This window comes from Tripterygium wilfordii, chromosome 21 (genome assembly GCF_013401445.1).
Source record: "Tripterygium wilfordii isolate XIE 37 chromosome 21, ASM1340144v1, whole genome shotgun sequence".
NCBI classification, from domain to species: domain Eukaryota; kingdom Viridiplantae; phylum Streptophyta; class Magnoliopsida; order Celastrales; family Celastraceae; genus Tripterygium; species Tripterygium wilfordii.
In genome coordinates, this window is record NC_052252.1 from 14,932,794 (window position 1) to 14,959,370 (window position 26,577).

The window sequence follows — 26,577 nt, forward strand, 5'->3', positions numbered from 1 at the left end:
AACTCTTTCTTGTGTCAAATTGAATGTATTCGAAAAGCTTATGAATTTAAGCAATTTTTTTGTAGTCACGCATTAGATTTTGGTACAATTTATCCGTCGTCGTCGGTGGAAAATTTTTATACGTGCGAATCTATCTGCCCAAGTTGACAAGTCTCAACAAATCAAAGCCAAACAAACTCATTAATTTGAATTTATGAACTTCTCTTTACCTTTCTAATATTTAAACATACAAAATTCATTACAGCTTAATTACTTGAGGAATCCCATTCTGCTAGAGATCCAAAGTCCAACCACAACTATTCAGAATCATCATCACAATTCCAAACACATTGGCCCTTTTTGTTTCTCTGTATCATTATTACTTTGTTCTTAGTTTTTATGTCCACATACAAGGAAAAGACTGGAATTCTTTTTAAGAAAAAGTAGAAAGAAAGAAAGAACCAACAGATATATATATATAGGAAGCTGTGAACCCTAATAGAAGAGAAGAAGAAGTTCCAAAATGAATTTATATATGAAGAACAAGAAAAGTAACTGAAAATTAAAAGTAAAGGAGAGCCGTTACGATCCATTTGGTGACTCACATATGCTCTCTAAATGAGGCCGCCATACACCGACACGCCCTCTCCTCCGATCCTTCTGTGGAGAGAGCTTCTCCGTCGACAGTATTTCACTCAAATACTGATCGTCGGAAACAACCGCGTTCGACATCGGAATTACGTTATTATTATTACTATTTTCCTGATCTCTTCGCTTCTTATTCCTCGACGATCTTGATTTGGTGGCCTTTTCCGGGGCCGGCATCAAGAAATAGATCTTTCCACGTTGAAGTTGAGCATCGGGAGGTAGAATAACGATTTTGGGGACCATGCGATCATCGTCGGACGGTGAAGATGGCTTCTTGAGCACGTGCTTTGGGTGTGCCTTCATGATCTCGCTCGCGCAGATTGTGCCACTGATCTCTTCCACGCGGCCGTTCGCGTGTACTATGCGGATCACGTCCAGTGCTCCGCACGGTAGAATGCAAGAGATGCAGCACCGGATTGTGTTCTTCATGATCGATCCTCTCTCTAGAAGTCTCTCATGGTCATGGCTAGGAGAAGAAGAGAAGAGAGAGTAGTGAAAAAGGTAAAGGATTTAATTGGGAATCAGTACTCACTCACTTGGAAGAATTTTGTACCAAATGATGTTTATATTATATATACTCTCACTTGATAAAGTTAAGTCCTTTTATGTTTCTTTTTTTTCTTTTGGGGTTTTATGGATGAAAAAATAAAATTCATGGCAAGAATAATTGCACCTCACTATGTACTTTGGACTTTGGAGCCTTTTGGATAGCATCATATATGGGCCCAGACCCGGGCCCATCACCAACCTTGCATTACATATTCTAGCTTCTATAATTTTGGGGTTGGGGTGGGGGACTTATTGCCTTATTGGTGACACATGATAGTACATGATTGAGACTGCCAAGTAAGCAAAAAACTAACGCAACCCTTTTGGAAAGGGTGTGTGTTAGGCCACGTGTGCCAGTGGAAACAGAACATGTGTCACGACAAGACTGAGAATTGGGTGATGGAATTAGGTAAGCAAAGAGAGAGCTGGCTATGCTTGGAGTGAAGTGGGTATTGGGTTGAAGAGGGAGACGGGAAATGGGATTTGTGGAGAAATCTTCTTTTAAGAGAGAGAAAGATGGGGTTTGTGCCTTTGTGGGTTTGTGATCTTTCATTATCCCAAGCAAGATCATGTGGGTTGTGGCTTTCATTGGAAAGTCAGGTGTGATAGTGTACTCTTTCTTTTTTTCTTTTTTTTCCCCCCCTTGTAACCTTAAGATTTTAGGTTCATGAGTTGCTTTTTCACTCCACCAAAGGTAATTGTCTAATACTAGCACTTTCTCTCCAACAAAAGTTGATCCCTCACACTCTATGCAATGTACGTCAATAGTCTCTTTTTCCCATTCATCAAATAATTCTATTTGTTGTCATCATCAACGTCAATTTGGATTGGTTACATGATTTCCTAGGGAAAAAAAAAGAACTTGACTTTGATAAGTTAAAAAATGTAATATGCAATTATCTTTTCCTTTTTATGACCTTATTTTATTCATGAAATATACCCATAAAGGAGAAAACTTTTCAATTGTTGGATCATGACAAAAATATGACTATAATTCAACTTAACAGTCTGAATTTATACTCATATTAGATATTTGAAGGACAAACTTATACGATGTGGGTTCTCCATTAAAAAAAATAAGTACCGTTGATGATAATCTCCTCATGGAGACATTTCATAGGATTGATTTGATGTGCATAGCTATAATTTCACCATTGACCTAAGACCAAGAATATTGATAAGATAAGCTCACTAGGATCGAGATCTATATGTAGCATAAGAAAACAAGCTAGTTAAAACAATTTAGTCGGTATGAATATATATATATATATGTGTGTGTGTGCCGTGCTGAACTTTGCTATAAAATGTTCCATCAACAATGTGGCCCCCTTCCATTAAATGGCTCAGATGCAGATGTTAGTGGCCAGCATGTGAGGTATGGAGGGGGGGAGGGGTCCATTTTTGCATCTCTGAAATATTGCCAAGCTACGTCAAGATCATGAACACATTGTCTCACACACATTGGCATATATTCAATGCACATATATATACATATTTTTACAGCCTCTGCTGCAATCATGAACCTCACCAAGTATTGGATATATACCTGGGTCCTTAAAAATACACAACCCACCACATGGAAGTCGTAATAGAGTGGAGTACAAAATATGTAACCTTATATATTCAAATAGTGTCCAATTTTGTCTTCAAACTTTGAGCCCCTGCTGAAATGTAGCAGCACATCTGGACAAGTTCAAATCATGATGAGAATTGTAATTAATAAGACTGGTTTCTTGTGTGTGTTTTCTCACTTGGAATGATGGGGGGCCATGGAAAGCCAAAATTGATTAATGTGAAGGTTCAATCTGGACAGCTTGCACGGTTCAAATCAAATACGTTGTAATCCCCACAAGACGAATATATATATATATATATTAGTTTAATGCCATGCATATGCTATATATAACACAAGCTGTTTTTGTGGCAGGTGGTGTTTGGTTCTGCATATATGTTATATCTATGTGTTAGCAATCAGAAAATTATATATGTACGATCTGCCCTAGTTAAGCTGATTCAAAATTAATCCATGATAGTTTGGGTAATATAATGTTATAGAATTGATCAACTGCATTTGTAGAAGTATTTCCTTAGTTTTATTGAAGTTATAACAATCACTAGCTTGTTTGTCACCTTACCACGTTGTAGTGTCTTAATTTTTTTTTCATTCTTCCAGTTGGGATTAAGATTGTAAAAATTTATCAATAAAATTTAACTATTCTGATAACCGATTAAATAGTCGGTTATTTTCAAACCCTATTATTAATTGATTGAATAATTTTCATTAACATATCAATTGGTTGGTTAAATTTTTATCAAAAAACCGATCGAAACCGACCGTTTACATCGGGACATGACCCAAAAAAGGTCCAAAATCCATACATGGGAATTGTTTGATACGGAAAGGAAAATGAGAAAGTTGAATATTTGATTGAAATCATGACAACCTTGAATTTAATTGCAGAATTGGTCAAAGTTTGTCATCATGCGTGCCTAATAGGCTATTAGCAAAGTTTGCTAGAGAAGGTTGATCCAAAAAAAAAAAAGTTTGCTAGAGAAGGCTTCTTGTAGTTGGGCCCAATGAAAATTTTGTCAAACAAAAACTTGTAGTCCATTGATGGGCCAAATTATGTCCCAATATAGGCCCAACTACAATGGACATAATTGAAACGACATCGTTTTATAGGAAGAGTATACGACACCGCTTAGTGTCATTCGCTCGCCCTTTTGCAAACCCGAAAGCTTGCCGTTCCCTTGCTTCGCCGACGAGGCTGACCTGCAACTGGTGCTCACACCGCCGCGACCTCGATCGTCAACTTGAGATTACAGTCCCAATCCTAGATGACTTCGATCAATAAGTAGAGGACCCACACCTACAGGTGACTCAAGCCTTACGAGTAGTCCCTTCCCGCGGGTAAGCACTCAGAGCATTATGTATTTTGTTAATCTCATTTAATTAGTTGATTGAATCAAAACAACAAGTGGTTTGAGAGTAATGGTTAGCTATTTTGGTTGAACTCTCCTTGGTTGACTTGATATGTTCCAATTTGCCAAGGGCACTGGGTTTTGTCCCAATTTAACCAAAAAATATGTTTGAGCCAAATTCCTCTTTAAGATGGATTGTATGCTTATGGTTGAGAAATAGTTGGCAGACTGTATGTAAAATGCAGCAACTTTGTAAATGGGACTTGTGGCTTTCTGAGACAAGTTATGTAGTTGGTGGTGGAGGAGCTGGAACAGAATCAAAATGCCAATATTTTTATTTTGAAGCATAGCATTGTGAAATTTTCTGCTACTTGACTTACGAAATGGCAAAATTAATGGTTTTGGGAATCAAAAAAATCTAGAATTTTTGTGCATGAGAAGTAGGCCGTTTGGCAAAATCTGACCATTATCGTCATCGTTTTCTTTTTCTTGCGGATCTTGAAGGGTGGCAACTAAAGTTTTTTCTTCTTTCCAGATTTGATAGAGCTATTGTACAATAGCCTTTCTGAGAGAAACCCAATCGATTCTTCAGTGGTTGTTGTGACCAAACAAAGAGGTGACAGTTAATCAATATTGTTTCTCCCAGGAGACAGATGGGCGCATTAGCCGTTGCAGCTATTATCTGCTTGTGGGTTATTCCCATATCTATCATTGTGAATCGCATTGTTCCTGAACCTTACATGGTAAAACCAGGAACCCAGCTGGCTGAATAGCAATTTAATCTTTTTTCTTAAAATTTTTTAGTGCTAATTGTTGTGCATCACACACGTATTTGGTGTAGGACGAGATATTTCACATACCACAGGCTCAACAGTATTGCAGGGGCAATTTCAAGAGTTGGGATCCCATGATCACTACTCCGCCTGGACTGTAAGTCCCTAGTTTTTGCCCTAGACTTATTTTCCTCAAAGAAAATCTTTGCTTCCAAACTGTTTAGCTTTTTTTTGTAAGCGTTTGATATGATGAGTTGAAAATGTTAGCAGTGGAAGTTATAGTGAGTGTAAGAATAATTAGCTTATAGTGACTTCCGATATTCTAATTGCTGTTCTAATGTAAACTCTCATCTAGTTGGGGAGTGTTGGATATGCATGAATTGTGAAAAATGGCATGCTTTTGTTTGTTGGCGGGCGAAAAAGAAAGATACGTTACAATATGGGATTGAGGAATGAGTTGTGAAAATCATTCTTTTTGATCTACTTAATTATGGACCCATTTTTTTTCAATGATATGCATTTCGATGTAATCTGAATGACTTAGTGTCTACCAAAATATTATCAAAATTTGTCAAAGCATTTGATGCGGTGATTGCTGTGCTTGCTTGAGCAAGGGAGAACCTTTCAAAAGCGTTAGGACACGAATCGATGTCATAAGTTTTGAAATGCTCCAAGGGCAGTGAATTTTTTAAACATTTTCCAGTATGATAGAGATGCTATGTTAATAATGGAAGTTTACGTTTGCAAATGCGAAACTTTTGCAGGTACTGTCTATCAATTGTCCATGTTGTTAGTTTATTTCCGGGCATGTATTTCATACAAGCAGTGCCATCCCTTTTGGAACTTTGCACCTCTGCAGTCCTTCGCTTCACTAATGGCGTCTTGGCAGTGTTTTGCGGCATTCTTATTTATGAGATAGTCACTCACTTGAGTCCAAGCCTTGATAAAAGAAAAGCAACAGTTCAGGCTGTGGTCCTAGCCTTGTATCCCCTCCACTGGTTCTTCACTTTTCTTTACTATACAGATGTTGCATCACTTACTGCGGTGCTTGCTATGTATCTTGCTTGTTTGAGGAAGAAATTTCACATTAGTGCATTGGTAAAGGAGTCACCCAGCTTTAGCATTTAGCCATTATCCCATGATGAATTTTTAATATATTGCTTGCTTGAACTGTCTAGTTATTTCCTGAAAATTCTTTACAGGTTGTCAAAAATCCTTTCAAGTTAATATCCTGAAAATTTTTGGATTTAACATTTTGAAGTTCTATTATATTCTGGCAAGTGGTAACTTTTTTACTATGTGCAGCTTGGAGCCGTGGCAGTGGTAATTCGACAAACGAATGTTGTATGGGTGCTTTTTGTTGTATGCACTGGAGTCATAGATCTTGGCAATGAAAGAAATAAGATTAAAGTAGATGGCCCTCTTTTATCAAACAGAGAAACTGGCCATGCAACTATGACCAGTCGCATCACATTGGGCTCGAACTTAAAACAGAGGAAGTCTAGCGGTGTTGTGGAAATTGATAATTACTCTACAAGCAGTCAAAGTGCGTTTTTAAGGACCCAATCATCAGGTCTTGTTCCATTTTTCACTGTTTTTTTTACTTGTTTATGATTGTAAAATGAAGGCAAGGTTTACAGTTCTATACTGGCTATTGCAACTCTACTTGTCTGATGAAATTGTGCTGGAGCTTGCCAAAATGGTCGCTCCTGCCTAACCCTTTATCTCTTGACTTTGTCTGGGAACATTACATTTCTGGCAACATGTTGCAGGTTTTCTTGGTGAAATTCAGGCAATCATTCTAAAATCGTGGCATATAAAGTGGGAGCTTTTGGTGTCCTTTAGCCCTTTCATTATCATATTGGTGTCATTCGTTGCTTTTGTCCATTGGAATGGTGGAGTAGTTCTTGGTAGCCCTCTATCTTGCTCTTCTTTCAACTTGAAAGTTCTTCCACCCTTTTTTGTTGGACTTCTTTTTCCACTCTTCACTCAAGCTTCATTGCAGGTGCAAAAGAAGCTCATGCAGTCTCTCCACATTTGGCACAGGTGATGTATTATGGTCTGGTTTCTGCACTTGCTATGGCTCCTCTGCATTTCTCATTGGCTCGAGCTGCAGATCTGCTTTGTCCATTCAGGAAGAACAAGCTGCTCAGTTTTCTCCAGTGGCTTGCAGTTCTCACTGTTGGCTTGGTTTCCGTGCACTTTTTCAGGTCAGTTCAATTTAACCAGTAAGGATCCAAGAAATTCTGAGTAAATAGTTTGTCCCTGCCAACTCACTAAATGTGATGCCTTCGGAGGAATGTGTGCATTGCTGAAAAGAGGAGTGCACCCGTGGACTTATTTAATTAACACAATATGAGTCCAGTTTTCAGAATTGAATATTCAGAAGATCAACTGGGAAATCTAAAAAAGTTCGTCAATGATGAAAGTGTTTTCTTGCCTTTCCAGATTACATTTTTCTATGGTTATCTTTTCTTTTCAAAAAGACTATTTTTTCACGCTAGAAAAGCAATATTGGATTTTTCCAGTCATCAGTTTATGCATTTCTACTTTGGCCATCATTTTATATCGCTGTTTGTAAACTTTTGCAGCATAGCTCACCCCTATCTTATCGCTGACAATCGACACTATCCCTTTTATCTCTGGAGAAAAGTTGTCAATGCTCATTGGTTGATGAAGTACCTTCTAGTCCCATTATATGTTTATTCATGGTTTTCGATCTTTAATTTACTGGGTTAGTACAGATCTCTCCCTTCACCAGTTCTTATTGGGTTTCTTTTCAACATTACTCATAGTGATTATATCACTTTTTGGCAGGGAAAGTTCGCCCCAAAATCTGGGTGCTGGCATATTTCCTTGCTACAGCAGCAGTTCTCATTCCTGCTCCATTGATTGAGTTCAGATACTACACCATACCATTCTATTTTTTAGTGCTTCATTCCCCTGCCGTTGATAGCAGAAGTTGGCTTATGATGGGGATCCTCTATATGGCTGTAAATGTATTCACCATGATGATGTTCTTGTTTCGGCCTTTTCAGTGGGACCATGAACCTGGGGTCCAGAGGTTTATATGGTAGATAGATTCCTAAGAGTTGTGAGAAGCTTCACTAATATATGAATTCGGCAATCTTGCTCGTACAAGTTTGGTTTCTGCTGATGTTAGGCTCAAATTCTTTTGAAATGAATTGGTTTCTTTCTGTTATGTTATTCAATGATAACAAATTAGGAATGGTTATTCTTACTTGATGATGCTGTTTTGGAGACAAATATTTCTCTCTCTCTTTTTTTTTCCGTTGCATCAAGCTTTGCTGTGAGTTTCTTCCTCATCCACGAGATTATCTTCTACCATAAATTGTTTCGACAAGGATTGTAGATCACTGTGAAGGCATGTATGTGCAACTTCTTTTTTTTTTTTTCCTAGTCTTTTAGTTGGCTACCATAGTTGTAAAATTCACAATAGATTAACGTGGCTTGAATGAAAGGTATTCTTCAAGCTCAATTGACTGTTGATGGAGGTTGTGCTGGAAGGAAGGATTGACTTAGTTATTGACTTATTTCTCTTCAGTTATGTACTAGCTGGTCTAATATCTTAATAGCAGACGCAAAATAATCACCAATTAATCTCTTCTGCATTAAAGCACTCCATGAATTATTGAAGTTTATAGTCCTTTCAGTCTTTGTTAAATTTGTAATTACCGAAATGCCCTGATTAGACTAATGACAGTGCAAAATTTTGTTATAGTAGTCTAGTGCTGACTCGTAGGCTTGGTGTTTATACATTACAATTTAGATAGATCAAAACATAACTGGTGACGCACTGAGTAGTATGGATTCTCAGAAATGTTTATTAGCTATCTTTCTGTTACTTTGTGCTTTACTAGCATCCCTTACTTTTGGCCTTCCAAGTGAATACTCCATAGTGGGAAATGACATTGATAACTTTGTTTTGGAGCGAGAAGTAATCGAGCTGTTTCAGCAATGGAAAGAGATGCACAGGAAGGTGTACAAGGATACAGAGGAGGCAGAGAAAAGGTTCCAAGCATTTAAAAGGAATTTGCGGTATGTAGTTGAGAAGAACTCAAAGGTTCCGAGAGGACATGTCGTGGGGTTGAACAAGTTTGCTGATTTAAGCAATGAGGAGTTCCGGGAGGTCTATTTGGCAAAGGTGAAGAAACCAATCAACAAAAAGAGTGTTGAGCGAAAGGTGCATTCATGTGAGGCTCCTTCGAGCTTGGATTGGAGAAAGAGAGGGGTCGTCACTGCTGTCAAGAATCAACGCTGATGCGGTTAGTTCTCTTTCTTAATTCACAAATTTACTCACATGTTTCAACAAAAAATTTACAGCATTATGATCTGTCATTGGGCATTTCATCCATTTTACAAAGGCCATTCCTATGGAGTTATAAAATATTTGTTCTCGATTGTGTTGTAGTACAGATTTCAAGTAGCTAGTTAGTGATGGAAGATCCGCTGACTTGCTATTTAATGAGCTGTAATCACACTGAAATTATTACAAGTTATGTGGACAAACTCTACGTCTTTACCAAATAGTTGAGAAATTGCAGTTAGGGGACTTCTAATGTTCTAAAGACACACAACCCTTTGCATTAAATTATGAAGTCTTGCTGAAGATGATACTGGTCTTTATAGAAAGAAATGTGTGTTAGAATAAGGAATTAAGCCTCTTCCTCTCTACAGGAAGTTGTTGGGCATTCTCCTCTACTGGAGCCATGGAAGGAATAAATGCCATAGTCACCGCAGACTTTATTAGCCTTTCAGAACAAGAACTTGTTGATTGCGATACTACAAATGATGGATGCGAGGGAGGCTATATGGACTATGCTTTTGAATGGGTTATAAACAATGGTGGGATTGACACAGAGTCAGGTTATCCTTACACAGGTGTCGATGGTTCCTGTTACACTACTAAGGCCTGATTGCCTAAGTTTATGTCTTCACTATCCTTTACATAGTTTGTATCATTAAAAAAGTGCTGCCATCTATCTTTTCTTTCACATTTACTCTGTTTTTATCTGATTAGGAGGAAACCAAAGTCGTATCCATTGATGGCTATGAAGATGTAGGAGAATCTGACAGTGCACTTCTTTGTGCCACACCTCAGCAACCCATTAGTGCTGGTATGGATGGCTCTGCAATTGATTTCCAACTCTATACAGGGGTAAGTATCATCATTGATCTAGCCTTTAAAATCTTTGAAAGGTTGGTAATAGAACCAATATACGATGTGTTCAAAACAGGGGATTTATGATGGTGACTGCTCAGACAACCCAGATGACATCGATCATGCAATTTTGATTGTCGGTTATGGATCTGAAGATGGGGAAGATTATTGGATTGTAAAGAACTCATGGGACACAAGTTGGGGAATGGAAGGCTATTTCTACCTAAGAAGAAACACTGATTTGCCTTATGGTGTTTGTGCAATCAATGCCATGGCTTCTTATCCAACCAAAGAATCTTCTGCTCCATCTCCAACATCTCCAACAGGTCCCCCTCCTCCTCCTCTGCCACCACCTCCTTCTCCTTCGCCCAGTGAATGTGGAGACTTGTCCTATCGCCCAGCTGATGAGAGATGTTGTTGCATTCTTGAGTTCTTTGATTACTGCTTTGCCTATGGCTGCTGTGATTACGTGAATGCAGTTTGCTATACCGGAACGGAATACTGCTGCCCAAGTGATTATCCCATTTGTGACGTCGAAGAAGGGCTCTGTCTCCAGGTAATTCAAACTCTCTCAAAATTTTGGATTTCAATGTCCTAGAATGGCTAAACTATCTAGATATGGTCTCAGGTGTTCAAGGAATTAAGTTGTCAATTGACTTGCGTTTACATTTAAATTTTCATTGTGAAAAAATTCTCAATCTTTAAATTTTTTGGTATGACAGAACCCTGGAGATTATGTTGGTGTAGCAGCAAAGAAGCCAAAGATGGCTAAGCACAAGTTTCCATGGACGAAAATGGAGGAGCCACAGAAGACCTACCAATCACTCCAGTGGAAGAGAAACCCATTAGCGGCATTCCGCTGAAACAAGATTATTTGTTTCAATGTCCGTGACATGATTTCTGCCAACGTTTTGTTTTTATTTTATGTTTCAAGTCTTGCTTGCAAACATCCTCATTAAATTCCGCAAATATCGGAGAACCAGGAAAGTTACCCTACATAATTGGATTAGTCTACTTTAATATGGACATAGATTCTGCGGTTGTGTCCTAACCACCTAAGATCTTGCTATATTTAAAAAGTTAGACCGGCAAGACTTGGGTACCAAATGAAACTTTATATCATTAATAAACTTAAAGTCCTAAACTTTTGTATGTTCTTATGCTTTGCATTTTATTAGACTGACATTTTGTTAGCTAGTCTTGAAGACCAAAAGTTGCTAGTGGGAGACAAAGCTCAAAAAAGTTGGCAGAACTTTTGTAGAGCACTAATAACTAGTCACATGCCCCTTTTGTAGCTTTGACTTGTACTACTACCCGTTTTGATAAGCAATACGCACCAGGGGAAAAAAAAAGGTGCTGAAAATTATGGAAGGCTGCTAGCTTTCAGCTTTGTGCCTTGGTGTTGCAATGATCCGAAGGCTAGTGTATTTGAAGCCTTGCCTTGTAAGGGCGGGCGGGGTGGGGTGGGGTGGGGGACTCATTAATGACCACGGCCCATCAGGCCCACCCCAACCCAAATTTAGAAGCTTTTCCTGGTACCATTTTCCCAACTGTAATATCCGTGACTCAGCCTCCCCATCATTAATTATAAAAAAAGAATGGTAAAATTGTAAAAATGGTAGCGCGTGATTTCAACCGCGATGACATGCGTTCTCTGCTTTTCTATTTCTGTATGCGTAGACTGCAGAGTCATGGTTTCGTTATTCATGTATGAGAACGAAAGAGAGCGAAAAGGCAGACATTGGGGACTGAGAGCGCGCTCCCTCCCTCCCTCTCTCTCTCTTTCTTGGCTTTTCTTTGTTTTCACTCATTCCGCTACATTTTAGGATCCAAGTAATCCGGATAGTGTGTCGTCTCTCAAAGCTTACAGAGACTTCCGTTTTTGAGTCTCAAGAACTCGTTTTCTTTGCGTCGGTGCGAGAAGAAGAGCTTCAAGATTGTGAAGAGGTTAGTTGTTTTCCTGATTCTTGATGATATCGCTCTGTTTTTGAGTTAGGTTAAATTTGAACCAATAGTTTCCTGTTTGGTTAACTGAGCACATGGAAGAAAACGAAAGAAATTGAATCTTTTCTACTTGATTTTTCTCACTGACTCTAATGGCGTTGTGGATCAATAGGGTTTGGCTTTCCACTTTTTTCTCGAGAAACCAAAATTAATGCTCTTGTTTTTCTACTGTTGTTAGATACTAATACAATCATACTAATTCAGACTAAAATATGCTTCACTCTATTTCTAAATTTTCCTTAGTTTCTTGATCTGTCTTTAATGGCGTAAGCAGTTCGAGTAGTGAAATTTTTTGATTTATAGTGTTTGTGATTAGGAGTTCCTATCGCTCAAGAATCTGTCCTAATTTGTTTTCAGTGATTAGAGAGGATGGAGAGTTCAGCATGATCTGTCTTGCTGTTTCTTGTTGTTGGTAATACTCTCCATTTCTAAATCTTGAAACAAACAGTGCATGCACAATTTGTAATGATTGTGTCAGATGGGGGAAAGGAAATTGAATTTCAATGTACCACTTCTTTCTGTGAGGAGATTTTCCACACCGACAAGGTCTCCTAATGGTGATCAAGGGAAGGCTGCTGATAATTCTATGCTCAGCAGACGACATACACTTTCATCCTATATGGCAGAACCCGATCTGGAACAGGTTACAGAACCGGCTACTGTTCCATTTTTTTGGGAACAAACCCCTGGAAGACCCAAGGATGGTGGTCCATTAAACACCAAAGACCTTAAGGTGGTTTCTGCCACTTCAAGGCTTCCTTCAAGAAGGGCACTGGAAGTTGAAAACTATTCTACGGAAAAGCATTTAGAAGATCGAAATGTGAGTCGGCCTCAAATTGAAGCATTTCCATCGGTTGGGAAAATGAACGATGAGGAGGTTTCAGGTTCAGAGAATAATGATGATGATGTATATTCTGATGCGCTTGACACGCTGTCTCCCTCGGATTCCTGTTCCATGAAGTGTAGTGTTACTGGTCTGAGCACTTCTGATGAATTATTTGTGAGACCGTCAGGAACCTTCTCTACTGATCCACAAACTCGGGATTTCATGATGAGTCGCTTCTTACCTGCAGCCAAGGCGATGGCTCTAGAGCCACATCAGTATGCTTCAAGGAAGCAGCCTGTGACAGTTGAACGACCTAGGCAGGTTAAGGCAGTTGTTAGTGGTAATAGGAAATCACCTGTTAATCAGTATGAGAGTAGCATTATACCACATTATAGCGAGGAGCAAGAGGGAGAAGAAAGCGAAATTGAAGATGAAAACAATGACCATTCTGGCAACATATCAGCCAAGGCTTGTGGTTTCATTCCTCGCTTATGCTTTAAAAATTCTTTGTGCCTCTTAAATCCTGTTCCAGGGATCAAAATTCATACTCATGCTTCCATGTCTTCCACATATGAGGTTGGAAAATCTACCAAAGCTGCATGTATCAAATCTAACAGTCATACTGTGAAGAAGGTAACTATAAAAGTATTTTTTGGTCCTTTGATATTCTTGCTGCAGCTGGTGGAGGCCCTAAACTTGTTACCTTTTGTTCTATTTTATTTCAGCATGCTGAAGATGCTGTCTATAATCACAAATCACATAGTCGAGCTCAGTCCCCTAAGCGACCAGAGGTTGATAGTAAGCTACGTAGTGGCTCAAGCAGGTTTAGTTTTTCAAGTGACAGACAAGCAATACTTGAGTCATCTCCCTTCAGGCGCTCTCGGGGGATATCTCCTTATCGAAATGAAACACCTAGGTCTCCCTTCAGTGGACGGGGTTTCCTTGGTGTTCCTCAAGAAGATGAGGATTTGAGATCAAATAGATTGAATTTGTATAACAAGGGCACTAGTATGTCTCAGGAATTATTGTGTCAAAGCAACCGTATGCAAGGGTCTCGCCAAGGGAGCCCAATGGTTGAAAAGACCTTGTATGTAGATACTGTACATATTGCACGAAAATCATACTCAAAATCAGGTCCTTTAGACGCAAAGGGGCGAATGGATTCTATGGGCAAGAATTTTAAGGCTTTTTACAAAAGCAGAGAATTGGAGAAGAGTGCTATTTCAGTATCTTCTCCCCGCGATGTTAAAGGCCTAAAATCCATGGAGCGAGCACACAAATTGGAACACACAAATTTGGGTTCTAATGCTGATTCAGATTGCAGGGTCCAAGCAGACATTCCACAAGACTCATATCAGCAGCCTAAGTTGGAATGTATCAAAGTGAATGGTTACAGAAATAAAGATGTTATCGATGATCAAAGTTTAAAAGCAGATGATAATGGAACTGTTGTTTCTGTACAGCCTCCTCTTCAGCCTCCTTTACCAAAGACACCTTCTGAGTCTTGGCTTTGGCGTACCCTGCCTTCAATAACCTCCAGAATCCCTTTCACCAATTCTCATCTTGGCAGTCAATTTCATCCTAAAAAACAGCATCCGGACACATCCTCCCCTAGTTCCAAGTGGGAAACCATTGTAAAATCTTCCCATCTGCATCATGATCATGTTCGCTGCTCTGAGGTAATCTCGTCATAATATATCTTTGTACTTTTTCTTGTGATAGAAAATTTTAATGAAATGAAAGAGCTGACATATTTTCTGATGCTCTCTTGTGGCAGGAGTTGGTAAATCACGCTTCTCAGCACTACCAAACATAAACTCTATACTCCATGATCCCTAGCTATAAATGGTTAGCCTACTTCTTTGTTTGGATATCGTTTTTCTTTTGTTCAATATAGTCGAAGGTGGCTTCACTCTCCCAGCCACAGTATTTTGTTGACTTTCACCCCTTTCTGGAGATTGTCATCATCTTTTCTTCCTTTTTTCCCATGTTTTCCTTTTACACTAGGGAAGAGGGATATGATCTGTCAGTGCTTGCATAAGTTTTTGAGTCATTGTGCAACTCTCTTGGACTGCTATGACAATTAGGCATTAGTGATTTGTTGGTCAAATTGAACTCTTTGAAGGCATTTTAACTTCTTCACCTGTATTTGAAATTCTTTGTATCTGCATTTTACAGAAATTCATTATGTGCTGACTATCGATGATTGTAAAAGCTTCCTTGATAATTACATATTCAAAAGCAAAATAACAACCTCTAGGTCATAAAACTGTTCCTTTGGTTTCTTTCATGCTTAAAATCCTTGACCATCTAAAAATCATTTTGATATGCAATAGTTTTGTTCATCATCTATTTAGTAAAGAATTTTATGCAATTGAGCACCTTGTTGTACCAAATTAAGTGGTATTATCATATGAAGTTACTGTCATATCTTATAATGCTTCTCGAAGAAGCTAAACACTGGGTTTGTTGTTGCTCACAACACATTGCAAGAAAAATGTCAATCTTTTGTTTGATATATATTTCAATCTCGTATTTGGTTTACATCTCAGAATCACTGCAACTCTGCAAGAATGGTTATCCTGACTTTTTTCCTTGTTTATTCCAACCAATTTTGTTGCCAACAATAATGCCTTCCAAAGTAGAGTTATTTCTTGATTTTTTTTTATGGTAATGGCATTCCAGGTCCTGGATGTGTAATACAACAAAAACAGTACAGTGGTGTAGGTTATATTTCCACCACCACTTCAGTTCAGCTCAATCTTAACTAGGCGTAACAGGGTCCATTCATCAAGTAAGCTTTGGTCCATTCAGTAGTGGTGTAGGTTATATTTCCTGCTGTGTAAGTTTGGTTGCTGATGGTGAACAATTTGTGTTCACTGGGCAAGTTTTAGGGTCCTTACCCTTTCAAAAAAAAAAAAAAAAATTGTCTTATTGAGTTTTTTTTTTTTTCTTTTTAAATAATATTATTGTGTGAATCTTTGTTTGTGGGGATAAGATCAGATGAGGAGAAAGAGGAAGGCACGCAGATTTTAAAGAGAGGTTGTGAAGGGAGGGTGGGCCCGGTCAAAAGAAACTAGCCCGAGTACAATGGAAGTGGGGCCCTCACCACCAGTCAATGACAAACACCTGCCGTCCGATCTTGACCGTTAGTCGGTTAATGACACTCTTATCAGCTTCCCTCGGCCCCTCCATCACCTTTGATCTGCGCGAGTAAAGTAATGTTCGTTTGGGCCCCACATAAACTTAAACCCTACAAAACAAAAAATAAGAAAGTTCATTGGGACCCACCATAAAAATATCAAAAAATTAAGGGGAATACAAAAACAGAAGAAGAGGAAAGCACACAAACACGAATCACACGTCACAAGCTTCGTGGGGTTGCCGGTGGGGGCAATCCAAACAGAAATAGCAAAAAAAAATAATAAAAAATAAAAGAAAAACAATTTAAAGAGAGAAAAAACAATTTCTCTGCGGAAGAGGAGAGAGAAAATAAGATTAGAACCTAACAACCACCACAACAAAACAAGGCAGAGATTGAGAGAGAGAGACAGACAGAGGGAAAGGAGAAAGGATGTTCTGAGAGAGACCAAAGATGGTTGAAGAGAGGGTTCTCTGAGATCATCCTGGAAAGGGGAAGTAATAGAAAAATAAATTAAGTTTTTTTTTTCTTTGCTACCCTTTTTGAGTCTCAATCGTCCTTCCCACACATCACCCCCACAAAAACAATATCATTCTTGTCGTCAATACCAATCTACCCACCCCTCACCAATAACAGAGTTACCATTGCATTGCATTGTTACCCAACGACAACAAAAGCTATAGCGGAAGCAGCTCGTAAAGTTTTTATTCTTCTGCACTTTGCCACGTTTACATGGTAAATTCATCTCCTTTATTGCTTACTTGCTCTGGAGGCTATTCTTTGATTCTTTCGCGTTGTAAAAAGCTCATGTTTTTGGTAATTTGTTCCTACATTTTGTGATTTGTTTTCCTTTTTTCTTTTTAATGTTTTCAGCTCCATATTGATTTGTGGAGATAACAGGAGGAAAATAGCTTGCTAAGGCGGGGTATATGCACATTTCCACAAAAAAGGGTGTAGAGAGACAATTAAGAACTGCAAAAATGAGAGACCCAGATGCGGCCATTACCGAATACGATTATTGTGCATTTGTTTCTAATGTAGTTGATGCGTAGTTGTTTGTTGTTGTTGTTGTTTTTTGATTGAGTTAAAAGGGTAGTTTTGTATAGGAAAACCTGGCGATTTTGTATAGCGTCCTGGCTATTGGAAGACATTATCGCTACCTCCACCACTGCGAAATTTGGTTAATCAAGCAATGGGGGGTAGTTGGAACCCAATAGTATTCCAGTTCCATTGTTTCTTGTTCCTGATTCTCGGTCTCGAGATTCAAGGGTCTAGGGCGCTTAATGATGAAGGTATTTCATATTTGACATTTTGATGCTGTTAAATAATTTTCTCATTGTTACTCTTTCTTGTGGTTGGATTGAATTGTGGTTTGAGTTGCAGGATTGGTATTATTGGAATTCCGGGCGAGAGTAACTTCAGATCCTTCTAATGCCCTTGCAAATTGGGATCCTAACGACGGCAATCCATGTTCATGGCTGGGTGTTTCTTGTGTTGACGGTAAAGTGCAAATGCTGTAAGTCCCCACACTTTCACTCTGTCAAGAAGAATTGAAGACTTTCTCGTTGTTATGTTCTTTATAATGCAGTACATGTCTTATCTATAGAGTTGATGATTTAATGAATTTCTTGAATGTTTTCCTGTGAACCTGTAGGGACTTAGATGGGCTTTCTTTGGAAGGGACCTTGACACCTGAGCTGGGCAAACTTAGCCATCTAAGATCTCTGTGAGAATTCTTAAAACTTACATTGTCAATTGGCGTTTAGGACATGAATTTTACTTAGTTTTTGTTAATAGTGGATGTAAATATACTGTTCTTTCTCATATTGAACACATGATAAGGAGTCGGAAAGTTAGGGTAGTCTCTGTATGCGTCTCCATAGATGATTGCCACTACAGCCTATGTAGTTGCTTCATAATCTATGAATTTTGTGGTGCTCTCTGAAAGTAATTGAATGTCAACGTTTTTCACTCTTGCTTTTATATTGGCAGTGTGCTTTGCAGAAACAATTTCTCTGGTGGCATCCCTAAAGAGTTGGGAGGGCTTACAAAGCTGGAGCTATTGGACTTGAGGGAGAATAACCTGAGTGGATTGATTCCGACAGAAATAGGTGGAATGCTGTCACTAAAACGCTTGTGAGTTTCCTGTCGTGAATAAAGCTCTATTTGATGCTTTGCATTTCTTAGGTGCCTCGACTTAGTCCCCTTCTATCCTAGGTTGCTTTGTGACAATAAATTTGAAGGTAGCATTCCGATGGAGATCCGAAGGCTCAGTTTGCTCTCTGAATTGCAGTTGGACAAGAACCCTACATCTGCTATGGAGACTGAAGTCAGCTGTTTAAATAGGAAGTTTGGACACTGGTAATATATTACATATACTTTGCTGATGTGTTGTGGCTACTTCAGTTTAAAGGACATCAGTAATCGCCGCTATTTATTTGATGCTCCCTTGGCCTAAATGGTTTAGAAAGATTTTTCTACTCCTCTTAGGTCTAGGGTTAAAATGGACTGGTAAAATCGTTGGTCCAAAATTTTGAGATTATATGCTATGCAATATCTGAACTTAATTATTATGGATTCTGAAACTTTGGCTTATGACTGCTGTTGGTATTTCTTATATGCAAGTTTGTAATTGCTGATTGATATGCTGGATAGTGTGATTCAACCCAAGCTGGAACTTAATAAAAACTAGATAACGTCAGTTACCAATTTCACGTTGATATGCAAAAGCATGCTACCTTGTAGTTTCTTGTACTCATCCCTTGTAAGAAATGCTCTCCTCAAGCTATCTGAACTACGAGTTAATCACTTAATCTACAGTGTCCATGCAGAAGCCACTAATGTATCGAAAATAACTTGTGTCACCTAGTCCTTAAATGTTGACCCCAATATAGTTTGAGGTAAAGACTTTGATGTTGATGTTGAAGCAGCATGACCTCGTACACAATTTCCCCAACTGATCTTGATGCATTTTTGTTGCTGACAGTTGTAGTTTTAGCTATCACGCTTTCTGATCCTACATTGCATCTTCTGGACAGCATCTGGCAGAGCAGTTTGACGCAACTGAATAAGGCGGATTCATTAATAATGCCCATAAAAGGAGCTGTTCTACGTTTTCTTGGTGCCTTGCAGCTGTAGGGATTTTTTCTTCAAATGATTATGTTTTTCTGTCATTTATTAAATGATATTGCTGTATCATTATGTGCTTCTAATGACACTGTTAAAATTTCTCACAAGGTCCAATATTGGGAAGGATTCCCTGCTTGCAGGTCAAGATGGTTGCTATGATGAGCTAGCTGGTGGGTAAAAGTGGTTGAACAGATATTTGCCCATTGTATGTCCCAATTCTTACGTCTGAGATGGTGCTGCTTCTTGCATTGTGCAGGATCATCTGATTCACACAATATCAACAAAGGAGAGAACATTGTCAATTTTGCGCGTCGTAGACTACTTGAACAGTCCAGTAACCTTGCTGCTGCTCCTGCTATTGGTGGGTCTTTCACTGGGCAGATTATTGCCCTTCCAACTCGAAGCAGCGGAGCTTTCCCAGCTGTACCAAATGGGAATAAGAAACAGTCTCCTCCACCTTCATCGCTGCCTTCACCTGTTGATCCTTCTTTGCAAGGGACAACACAATCTTCCAAAACCCCCATTGACGATCAACAATCCAGTAGAAGTGTCTGGAGTTATTTCTATATCATTCCAATTGTGGCTGTATTGATCATTATTAGTGCAGCCTTGTTTTTCATGTGCCGTAAAAAAGGAGTGAGAACCATAGGTCCTTGGAAGACCGGATTGAGTGGACAGTTGCAGAAAGCCTTTATAACAGGTGATTTTAGTGTTTCTACTAGCGGGTTTAAATGTTTAATAAACACACAAAAAAAAAACAAAAAAAAAAAAAAAAAAACCCTGATCATACTAGGTATTTCATGATTATAGCACACATCTACTGGTTGCCAAGTTCATAGAAATTCATTTTCGTCTCAGCTGATGCTTGATTGCCTCTTGTCTGCACTAGTGTCTGAATTATGAAACCCACTCTTTTGTTGCTTGTTTTTCCGGTACAAACTAATTCATTAAGCTACACACGTAATTTAGGGGTTCCCAAGCTGAATGCACCGGAGCTGGAAACTGCCTGTGAGGATTTCAGCAATATAATTGACACCATTGATGGTTGCACTGTGTACAAGGGAACATTGTCCAGTGGAGTTGAGATCGCTGTTGCTTCAACTGCTGCTATGTCTTCCAAAGACTGGTCAAAGACTGCAGAAATTGCCTTCCGCAAAAAGGTCTGTCTTTCTTGTAATTACAAGTTGGGTATGCATACATATATATCTTCTGCTTTTCATCAATGCTATTATAATTTTTGGTTCTAAATGTGGTAGATCGACACGCTGTCACGAATCAACCATAAAAACTTTGTCAATCTCATTGGTTATTGTGAGGAGAATGACCCTTTCAATAGGATGATGGTGTTTGAATATGCTCCAAATGGAACCCTTTTCGAGCATCTCCATGGTAATGTTTGTACTTCTTGACACCTTTCTGATGGGGACTTAGTTCTGTCTCAGGACATAACCTCTAGTTTTTTATTTCAGTTAAGGAAATGGAACATCTTGACTGGAGTGCAAGGATAAGGGCTATTATGGGAACAGCTTACTGTCTACAATATATGCACCATGATCTGAATCCTCCTGTTGCACATTCCAACTTGAGTTCAACTTCTATCTATTTAACAGATGATTATGCTTCCAAAGTAATGCAACCTCTCATTCCTGCACAATCGAAACCGCTTAGTCATATTCGGACCTAGTTTGGACATACTATTGTCATCTTATTTGCTGTTTTTTCAGATAGCTGAGATCAGTTTCTTGCCTAGAGTTGCACCCAAGACGAAGAATTCAGACGACGATGATTTGGAACATTCTGTATTGCCACCTCTTGCTGATCCAGAGACAAACGTCTACAGTTTTGGGATATTGTTGCTCGAAATCATATCAGGAAAACTCCCATACTCGGAAGAACAAGGTCCTCTAGAGAAATGGGTATGTAATGAATGTAACTACATTATCAAAACATCATTTTATCAAACAACGAATAAATACCATTTTTTATTTCCTCCTTACGAATTGTTGTGTTACAATAAACATGGCAGGCTGCTGAGTATCTGAACGACAAGAAGAGCATAAGCTACATGATTGATCCAACCCTCAAGTCATTCAAAAACAATGAACTTGATGTCATCTGTGAAGTTATCCAAGACTGCATAAATCCTGATCCAAGGCAGAGACCAACAATGAGGGATGTGATTCCCAAACTGAGAGAAGTTATTGCCATTTCACCTGATCAAGCTGTACCAAGACTTTCTCCTCTCTGGTGGGCTGAACTCGAAATCTTGTCTGTGGAGGCAACTTAAAATGGATAATCTGACACTCTTCTTTGATTTGTAAGTCCAAATGCTGAGGATTACTTTTCAATCATGCTTCCCTCAACATATACTAATCCTATCAGTACCCAGGCTTTCATGTATCTGATTTTCTTTTTGTCTCATTGCTTGTTATTTGTCCTATGATTCATTGAGTTGGAATTTTTCCCCAATTTCTTCTAGCTAGCCTTTCCCTTGCAAATACTCGAGTACTTATTATCTAATGTTCAATCAGTAGGGCATGTACTGACTTGTGCAACATAATATATATATATATATATATATATATGTATATGTATGTATATGTATGTATATGTATATATTCTCTGACTAAACCTTGTGCTCTTGGAAGTTAGAACTTCTGATTTTTCATTATGTATGAAAAAAAGATTGAAGCTTTGTCAACAGTTTGTCTTGCTCTGCCAAAAAGAGAAGGGAAACAAGGGAAACAACAACAAACTTGTTAAGACTCTAAACGTCTATGGCTACAATGGTAGTAGAAAACCCACCAAATACTAGAAGAAACAACATAGATTTCTGCTGATGCTACAGCTTGTGGGACTCTCTAGTCTTGCCAAGTTGACCAAGCTGAATTTGAACTGCGATAATGGCAGCCAAGAAGTCGACGCGTTGTGAAGGAGTCAAAATATCCAAAACCCCTTTCAGTGTCTTAAGCCTAACACAGTCAGCAGACTTCATCACCCTCTCTAACCCACCCATCAACCTCTTCAAAGCCACCTCAACAAGCCCATCCGCTTCACTCACTGGGTCATCTCTCCGATTCATCAACCGAGCCAAGTTGACCACCTTCCTATCACCCATTGACACCTGCTGCCTCTCCATGTCCATCTCCACTTTTGCCTCATCCAACCTCACCTTCACCCTCAACTCCCCAATCTTCCTCACCTGCTCCTCCGTCAACTGGGACCGAGTCGGACTCAGTGAGTCGAGGAGTCTGAAAGCCATGGAGGGCTTCCACCCAGTGAGCCATGAATAAGCATTCTCTAAGGGGCTCACCCAAGTTGGAGAAAAGAATGCAAACACATCTTCATGGGCTGCAGCCCATTTGACTGTGTAGTATTCTTTGTAATGGGTAGTCACTGTTGAGACCAAAACTTGCAATTCTTGCTCACTAGTGCCCTCTTTTGACCCCCTCATTAGTTGTTGTTTATAGTCGTCAAGTTGACTCTCCCATCTCTCCAAAAACTCACTGAATTTCTCCCCAACTTCTGCTTTCATTTCTCGCTCTCTCTCTCGCTCTCTCCTTTGGTGTGATAGAACTAAATGTGTGTATGTGAGAGAGAGTACATATATATACACATATAGAAGACGGTAGGTGAGTCCCAAGGGACGGCTTTTGCAGGGGTGGAGTATTTGTATTTGGGGTTTGAGGGACCTAACCTTTGACTGTGTTGACGGGCCATGCATGCATGCATGCAAGTCAAGGCCACCTGGTATTTGTGTTCTCTATCACTAGAAAACGTGTCAAGTAGGGAAGTCTTTTGGGTTCAACGTGGAACCCAGATAAGACTGTTGATGCCTCAGCCTTGCATTGTATTTGCTTTGCTGGGCGCCTGACTCAGTTTGGGAAATATATAGATATACACCAGCCCAATTAACATTGATTTCACCAAACCATTTTATGACAATACGGCAGGCTTGACCTGAGCTGTGTTTCTCTAAGCCCATACAAATTACAAAGATGATTCGCTGTTTGGGCTTCCACAAACAAATTGGGCCATACTAAACCTTTTTGTTTAAAAAAAATGGGGAAGGACCTAGTATGTGGTCTTTAAGTTGGGCTTGGAGCCTTAATCATATAAGCAAGACAAACAAGAATGGAGTAGTCGAGAAATATATTTCTTGGGCGATGCCGATATGTTGTAGTGCTTAAGAATGGTATATTAATTTTGTGGACCAATTGGTGGTGGAGCTCATTCTTCTCTCCCCGCGTATCAAAGCATTTTGGACAACCATATATATCTATCTACATGCATGCCTTTGGTTTTTTTTTTATTTTTTGTTTCGAGTCCTGTGGCTTCACCATAATCAGTACTTTTATATTAAAACACATCTTGCTGGTCTACAATTCCAACCTCTGTGAGAGTTTTGTGCACGGGTTTTTATTGTTGAATAGAGTCAAAGATTTACCCAAGATTTACTTTATTGATTGAAGACTTTATTGACAAACTCAGCTCCCCCATAAGCCGTTTGAGCCATAACAACTCACAAATACCTTTCACCATTGCTCTGTATTCGGTTTCTGCACTAGACAATGAGACAACTTTTTGCTTTTTACTTCTCCAAGTAACCAGATTTCCTCCAACAAAAGTTAAATACCCAGTGGTTGATCTTCTTCGGTCTCCTTTACCTGCCCAATCTGAGTCGGTATAGCCCCATACGTCTGCATGCCCATTCTTAGAAAAGAGTAAGCCTTTTCCCGGTGCAGATTTTAAATATCTCAGAATTCTAATAACTGCATCCATATGTTGTTTACCAGGATTGTGCATAAATCTACTCACAACACTGACCGCATATGCAATATCTGGCCTCGTATGAGACAAATAGATTAAACGCCCAACTAACCTTTGATGTCGTAATTTGTCTATTGAAGTTTGATTCGAAGACTTTTCCAATCCATGATTTTGTTCCATAGGAGATCCAATTGGCTGACATCCAAGCATACCAGTTTCTGTTAATAAGTCAAGCACATACTTTCGTTGGGACAAAAATATGCCTTGCTCAGAACGAACAACTTCAATGCCCAAAAAATATTTTAATCCTCCCAAATCCTTCATATCAAATTCAGTTGACAAATAGTCTCTCAGTTTACGCATTTCTTCAGAATCATTGCCTGTTACTACCATGTCGTCAACATAAATAATGAGAGCCGTTAATTTATCACCAACTCTTTTCAAAAATAAAGTGTGATCTGCATTACTTTGCTTATAGCCGAATCTTCTCATAGCAAGTCGGAATCGACCAAACCAAGCTCGAGGAGATTGTTTCAACCCGTATAAGGCTTTCTTCAGTTTACACACGACACTTTGATCACCTGGAGCTTCATATCCTAGGGGCAGAGACATATAAACTTCTTCTTGTAGCTCACCATGTAAAAAAGCATTTTTTACATCATATTGTTGTAGAGGCCAATCAAAATTTGCAGCTAGGGATATTAGGACTCGAACCGTATTAATTTTTGCAACAGGAGCAAACGTTTCCTGATAATCAACCCCATACGTCTGGGTGAATCCTTTAGCCACAAGCCTAGCTTTATACCTATCAACCGAACCATCAGGCTTGCACTTGACGGTGTACACCCACCTACAACCAACAGCTTTTTTTCCTTTCGGCAACTCCACCAATTCCCAAGTTTGATTTTTCTCAAGTGCTGTCATCTCCTCAGTCATTGCAGTTGCCCATTTTGGATCCAACAACGCCTCTTGCACTTTAGTAGGAATATCTATGACAGTCATATTACTGACAAAGCTTCGGCATTCCTTTGACAGTCGGTGAGTGGATGCATACTGAGCAATAGGATATTTCACTTTTCGCACAACCTCTGGTGAAAATCTATCTGGTGGAACACCACGAGTACTTCTTGGTGGGAGTACGTATCTGTCAGTTTCAATCGAGACACAAGTATTATCACAAATATTGTTAGTATTAACATCAGACTCAATGCTTACCTCAGGAGGATCTGTACGAGGAGTATCGGGAGTGGGTACTAGCGAAGATGAGAGAGAGGGAGCTTCAGCAACAGTATCGGCAACACACAGTGGATCAGGAAACAACTCCATCCAATTTGGAGCTTCAACAACAGTATCACCACTCGGGCCCGGAAGCGTGGAATTGGGTGAAGAAAAACACATTTCATGTTCAGAAAAGGTGACATCCATAGTAACATAGAACTTACTTGTAGGAGGATGAAAACAACGGTAACCCTTTTGTGAAGGATGATAACCGACAAATACACACTTGAGGGCACAAGGATCAAGTTTCGTGCGGAGATGTTTCTGTAAATGTACAAACACAACACAACCAAACACCCGGGGAGGAAGTGTGAGGTGCGATGGCAGTGTTACATAGGATGCCAATTTATCAAGTGGTGTATGAAATTGTAGAACACGAGTGGGTACCCTATTCAAAAGATATACAGCTGTGGTAACAGCTTCTTCCCAAAAACGTGGTGCCATGTGGGCTCCAATAAGGGCAGCACGTGTAATCTCCAAAATTTGTCTGTTTCGGCGCTCAGCAACACCATTCTGTTGTGGTGTATAAGGACAAGTGGTTTCATGCAAAATTCCATGAGTCTGAAAATAAGCTTGTAACTCCTGATTTACAAATTCACCACCATTATCAGATCGAAGAACTTGTAAATTACCAGAGAATTGTGTTTTGATCATGGTATGAAACGTGCGGAAGCAAGCAGCCACATCACTCTTATGACGCATAAGGTAAAGCCAAGTCATACGAGTGCAATCATCAATAAATAATACAAACCATCTAAAGCCAGTAGAAGTAGTAACAGGGGCAGGTCCCCAAACATCCGAATGAACCAACGCAAAAGGCACAACTCTTTTATTAGAACTATCAGAATAAGTAGCACGATGACTCTTGGCCAAAACACATGTATCACACTGAAAATTGGAAGGTTCACATGTAGAAAATAAAGTAGGAAATAAATATTTGAAGTAACCAAAGGAGACATGACCCAAACGATGATGCCATAACCGAATCTGATCTTCTGATGCCCTAGATGACCCTTTTGCTGATAGAGATCGTCCCATACTAACATCTTCCACATAATATAATCCCTCTCTCTTAGTACCACGCCCAATTATCTCCCCGCTGCAGAGATCCTAAAGGAAACAAAAAGTAGGATATATTAATACTAAACAATTTAGTTGTGTAGTAACTTGTGGCACAGATAAAAGATTATTGGAAAGAGCAGGAATCAATAAAGTGTGCTCCAAGGATAATGAAGGAGTTAAGTTAACCCTTCCAGCGCCCGTAACCGGATATGAAACACCATTGGCATTGGTGACAGTAGAGCAATTTGGTAAACAAGCATCATGTAATAAGGACGCATCAAAGGTCATATGATTAGTCGCACCAGAGTCAAGA

The 26,577-nt window shown here is 39.2% G+C and overlaps 4 protein-coding genes and 1 pseudogene across 6 annotated transcripts; 3 read left to right on the forward strand and 2 right to left on the reverse strand.

Moving 5' to 3' along the window:
- Positions 1–429: 429 nt before the first annotated feature.
- LOC119988812 lies at positions 430–1,181 on the reverse strand. The gene has a single exon (XM_038833999.1). The coding sequence runs from the start codon at positions 1,054–1,056 to the stop codon at positions 562–564; it is 495 nt and encodes a 164-aa protein (XP_038689927.1). The 5' UTR covers positions 1,057–1,181; the 3' UTR covers positions 430–561.
- A 2,699-nt stretch (positions 1,182–3,880) lies between these two features.
- Positions 3,881–8,106, forward strand: LOC119988813 (dol-P-Glc:Glc(2)Man(9)GlcNAc(2)-PP-Dol alpha-1,2-glucosyltransferase). Its single transcript, XM_038834000.1, has 9 exons — positions 3,881–4,087; positions 4,634–4,841; positions 4,940–5,028; positions 5,636–5,969; positions 6,177–6,444; positions 6,644–6,781; positions 6,877–7,081; positions 7,463–7,605; positions 7,689–8,106. The coding sequence occupies exons 2-9, from the start codon at positions 4,752–4,754 to the stop codon at positions 7,946–7,948; spliced, it is 1,527 nt and encodes a 508-aa protein (XP_038689928.1). The 5' UTR covers positions 3,881–4,087; positions 4,634–4,751; the 3' UTR covers positions 7,949–8,106.
- A 565-nt stretch (positions 8,107–8,671) lies between these two features.
- Positions 8,672–11,188, forward strand: LOC119988814 (annotated as a pseudogene).
- A 597-nt stretch (positions 11,189–11,785) lies between these two features.
- On the forward strand, positions 11,786–21,632 carry LOC119988815 (protein MALE DISCOVERER 2-like). 3 transcript variants are annotated; one of them, XM_038834002.1, is made up of 14 exons: positions 15,578–16,760; positions 16,899–17,317; positions 17,409–17,541; positions 17,680–17,751; positions 18,018–18,161; positions 18,243–18,386; positions 19,064–19,159; positions 19,263–19,324; positions 19,411–19,854; positions 20,124–20,314; positions 20,411–20,543; positions 20,624–20,781; positions 20,879–21,070; positions 21,181–21,632. In XM_038834002.1, the coding sequence occupies exons 2-14, from the start codon at positions 17,218–17,220 to the stop codon at positions 21,439–21,441; spliced, it is 2,130 nt and encodes a 709-aa protein (XP_038689930.1). In that variant the 5' UTR covers positions 15,578–16,760; positions 16,899–17,217; the 3' UTR covers positions 21,442–21,632. The 3 variants fall into 3 exon arrangements, with proteins under 3 accessions (XP_038689932.1, XP_038689931.1, XP_038689930.1); XM_038834004.1 differs by lacking the exons at positions 15,578–16,760; positions 17,409–17,541; positions 17,680–17,751; ... (8 more) ...; positions 20,879–21,070; positions 21,181–21,632 and adding exons at positions 11,786–12,000; positions 12,415–13,516; positions 13,609–14,562; positions 14,661–14,731 and having other exon boundaries at positions 16,899–17,115; XM_038834003.1 differs by lacking the exons at positions 16,899–17,317; positions 17,409–17,541; positions 17,680–17,751; ... (8 more) ...; positions 20,879–21,070; positions 21,181–21,632 and adding exons at positions 11,786–12,000; positions 12,415–13,516; positions 13,609–14,562; positions 14,661–14,731 and having other exon boundaries at positions 15,569–15,809.
- Positions 21,633–21,800: 168 nt separating this feature from the next.
- LOC119988816 (protein DOG1-like 4) lies at positions 21,801–22,700 on the reverse strand. The gene has a single exon (XM_038834005.1). The coding sequence runs from the start codon at positions 22,687–22,689 to the stop codon at positions 21,997–21,999; it is 693 nt and encodes a 230-aa protein (XP_038689933.1). The 5' UTR covers positions 22,690–22,700; the 3' UTR covers positions 21,801–21,996.
- Between the last annotated feature and the right edge of the window lie 3,877 nt (positions 22,701–26,577).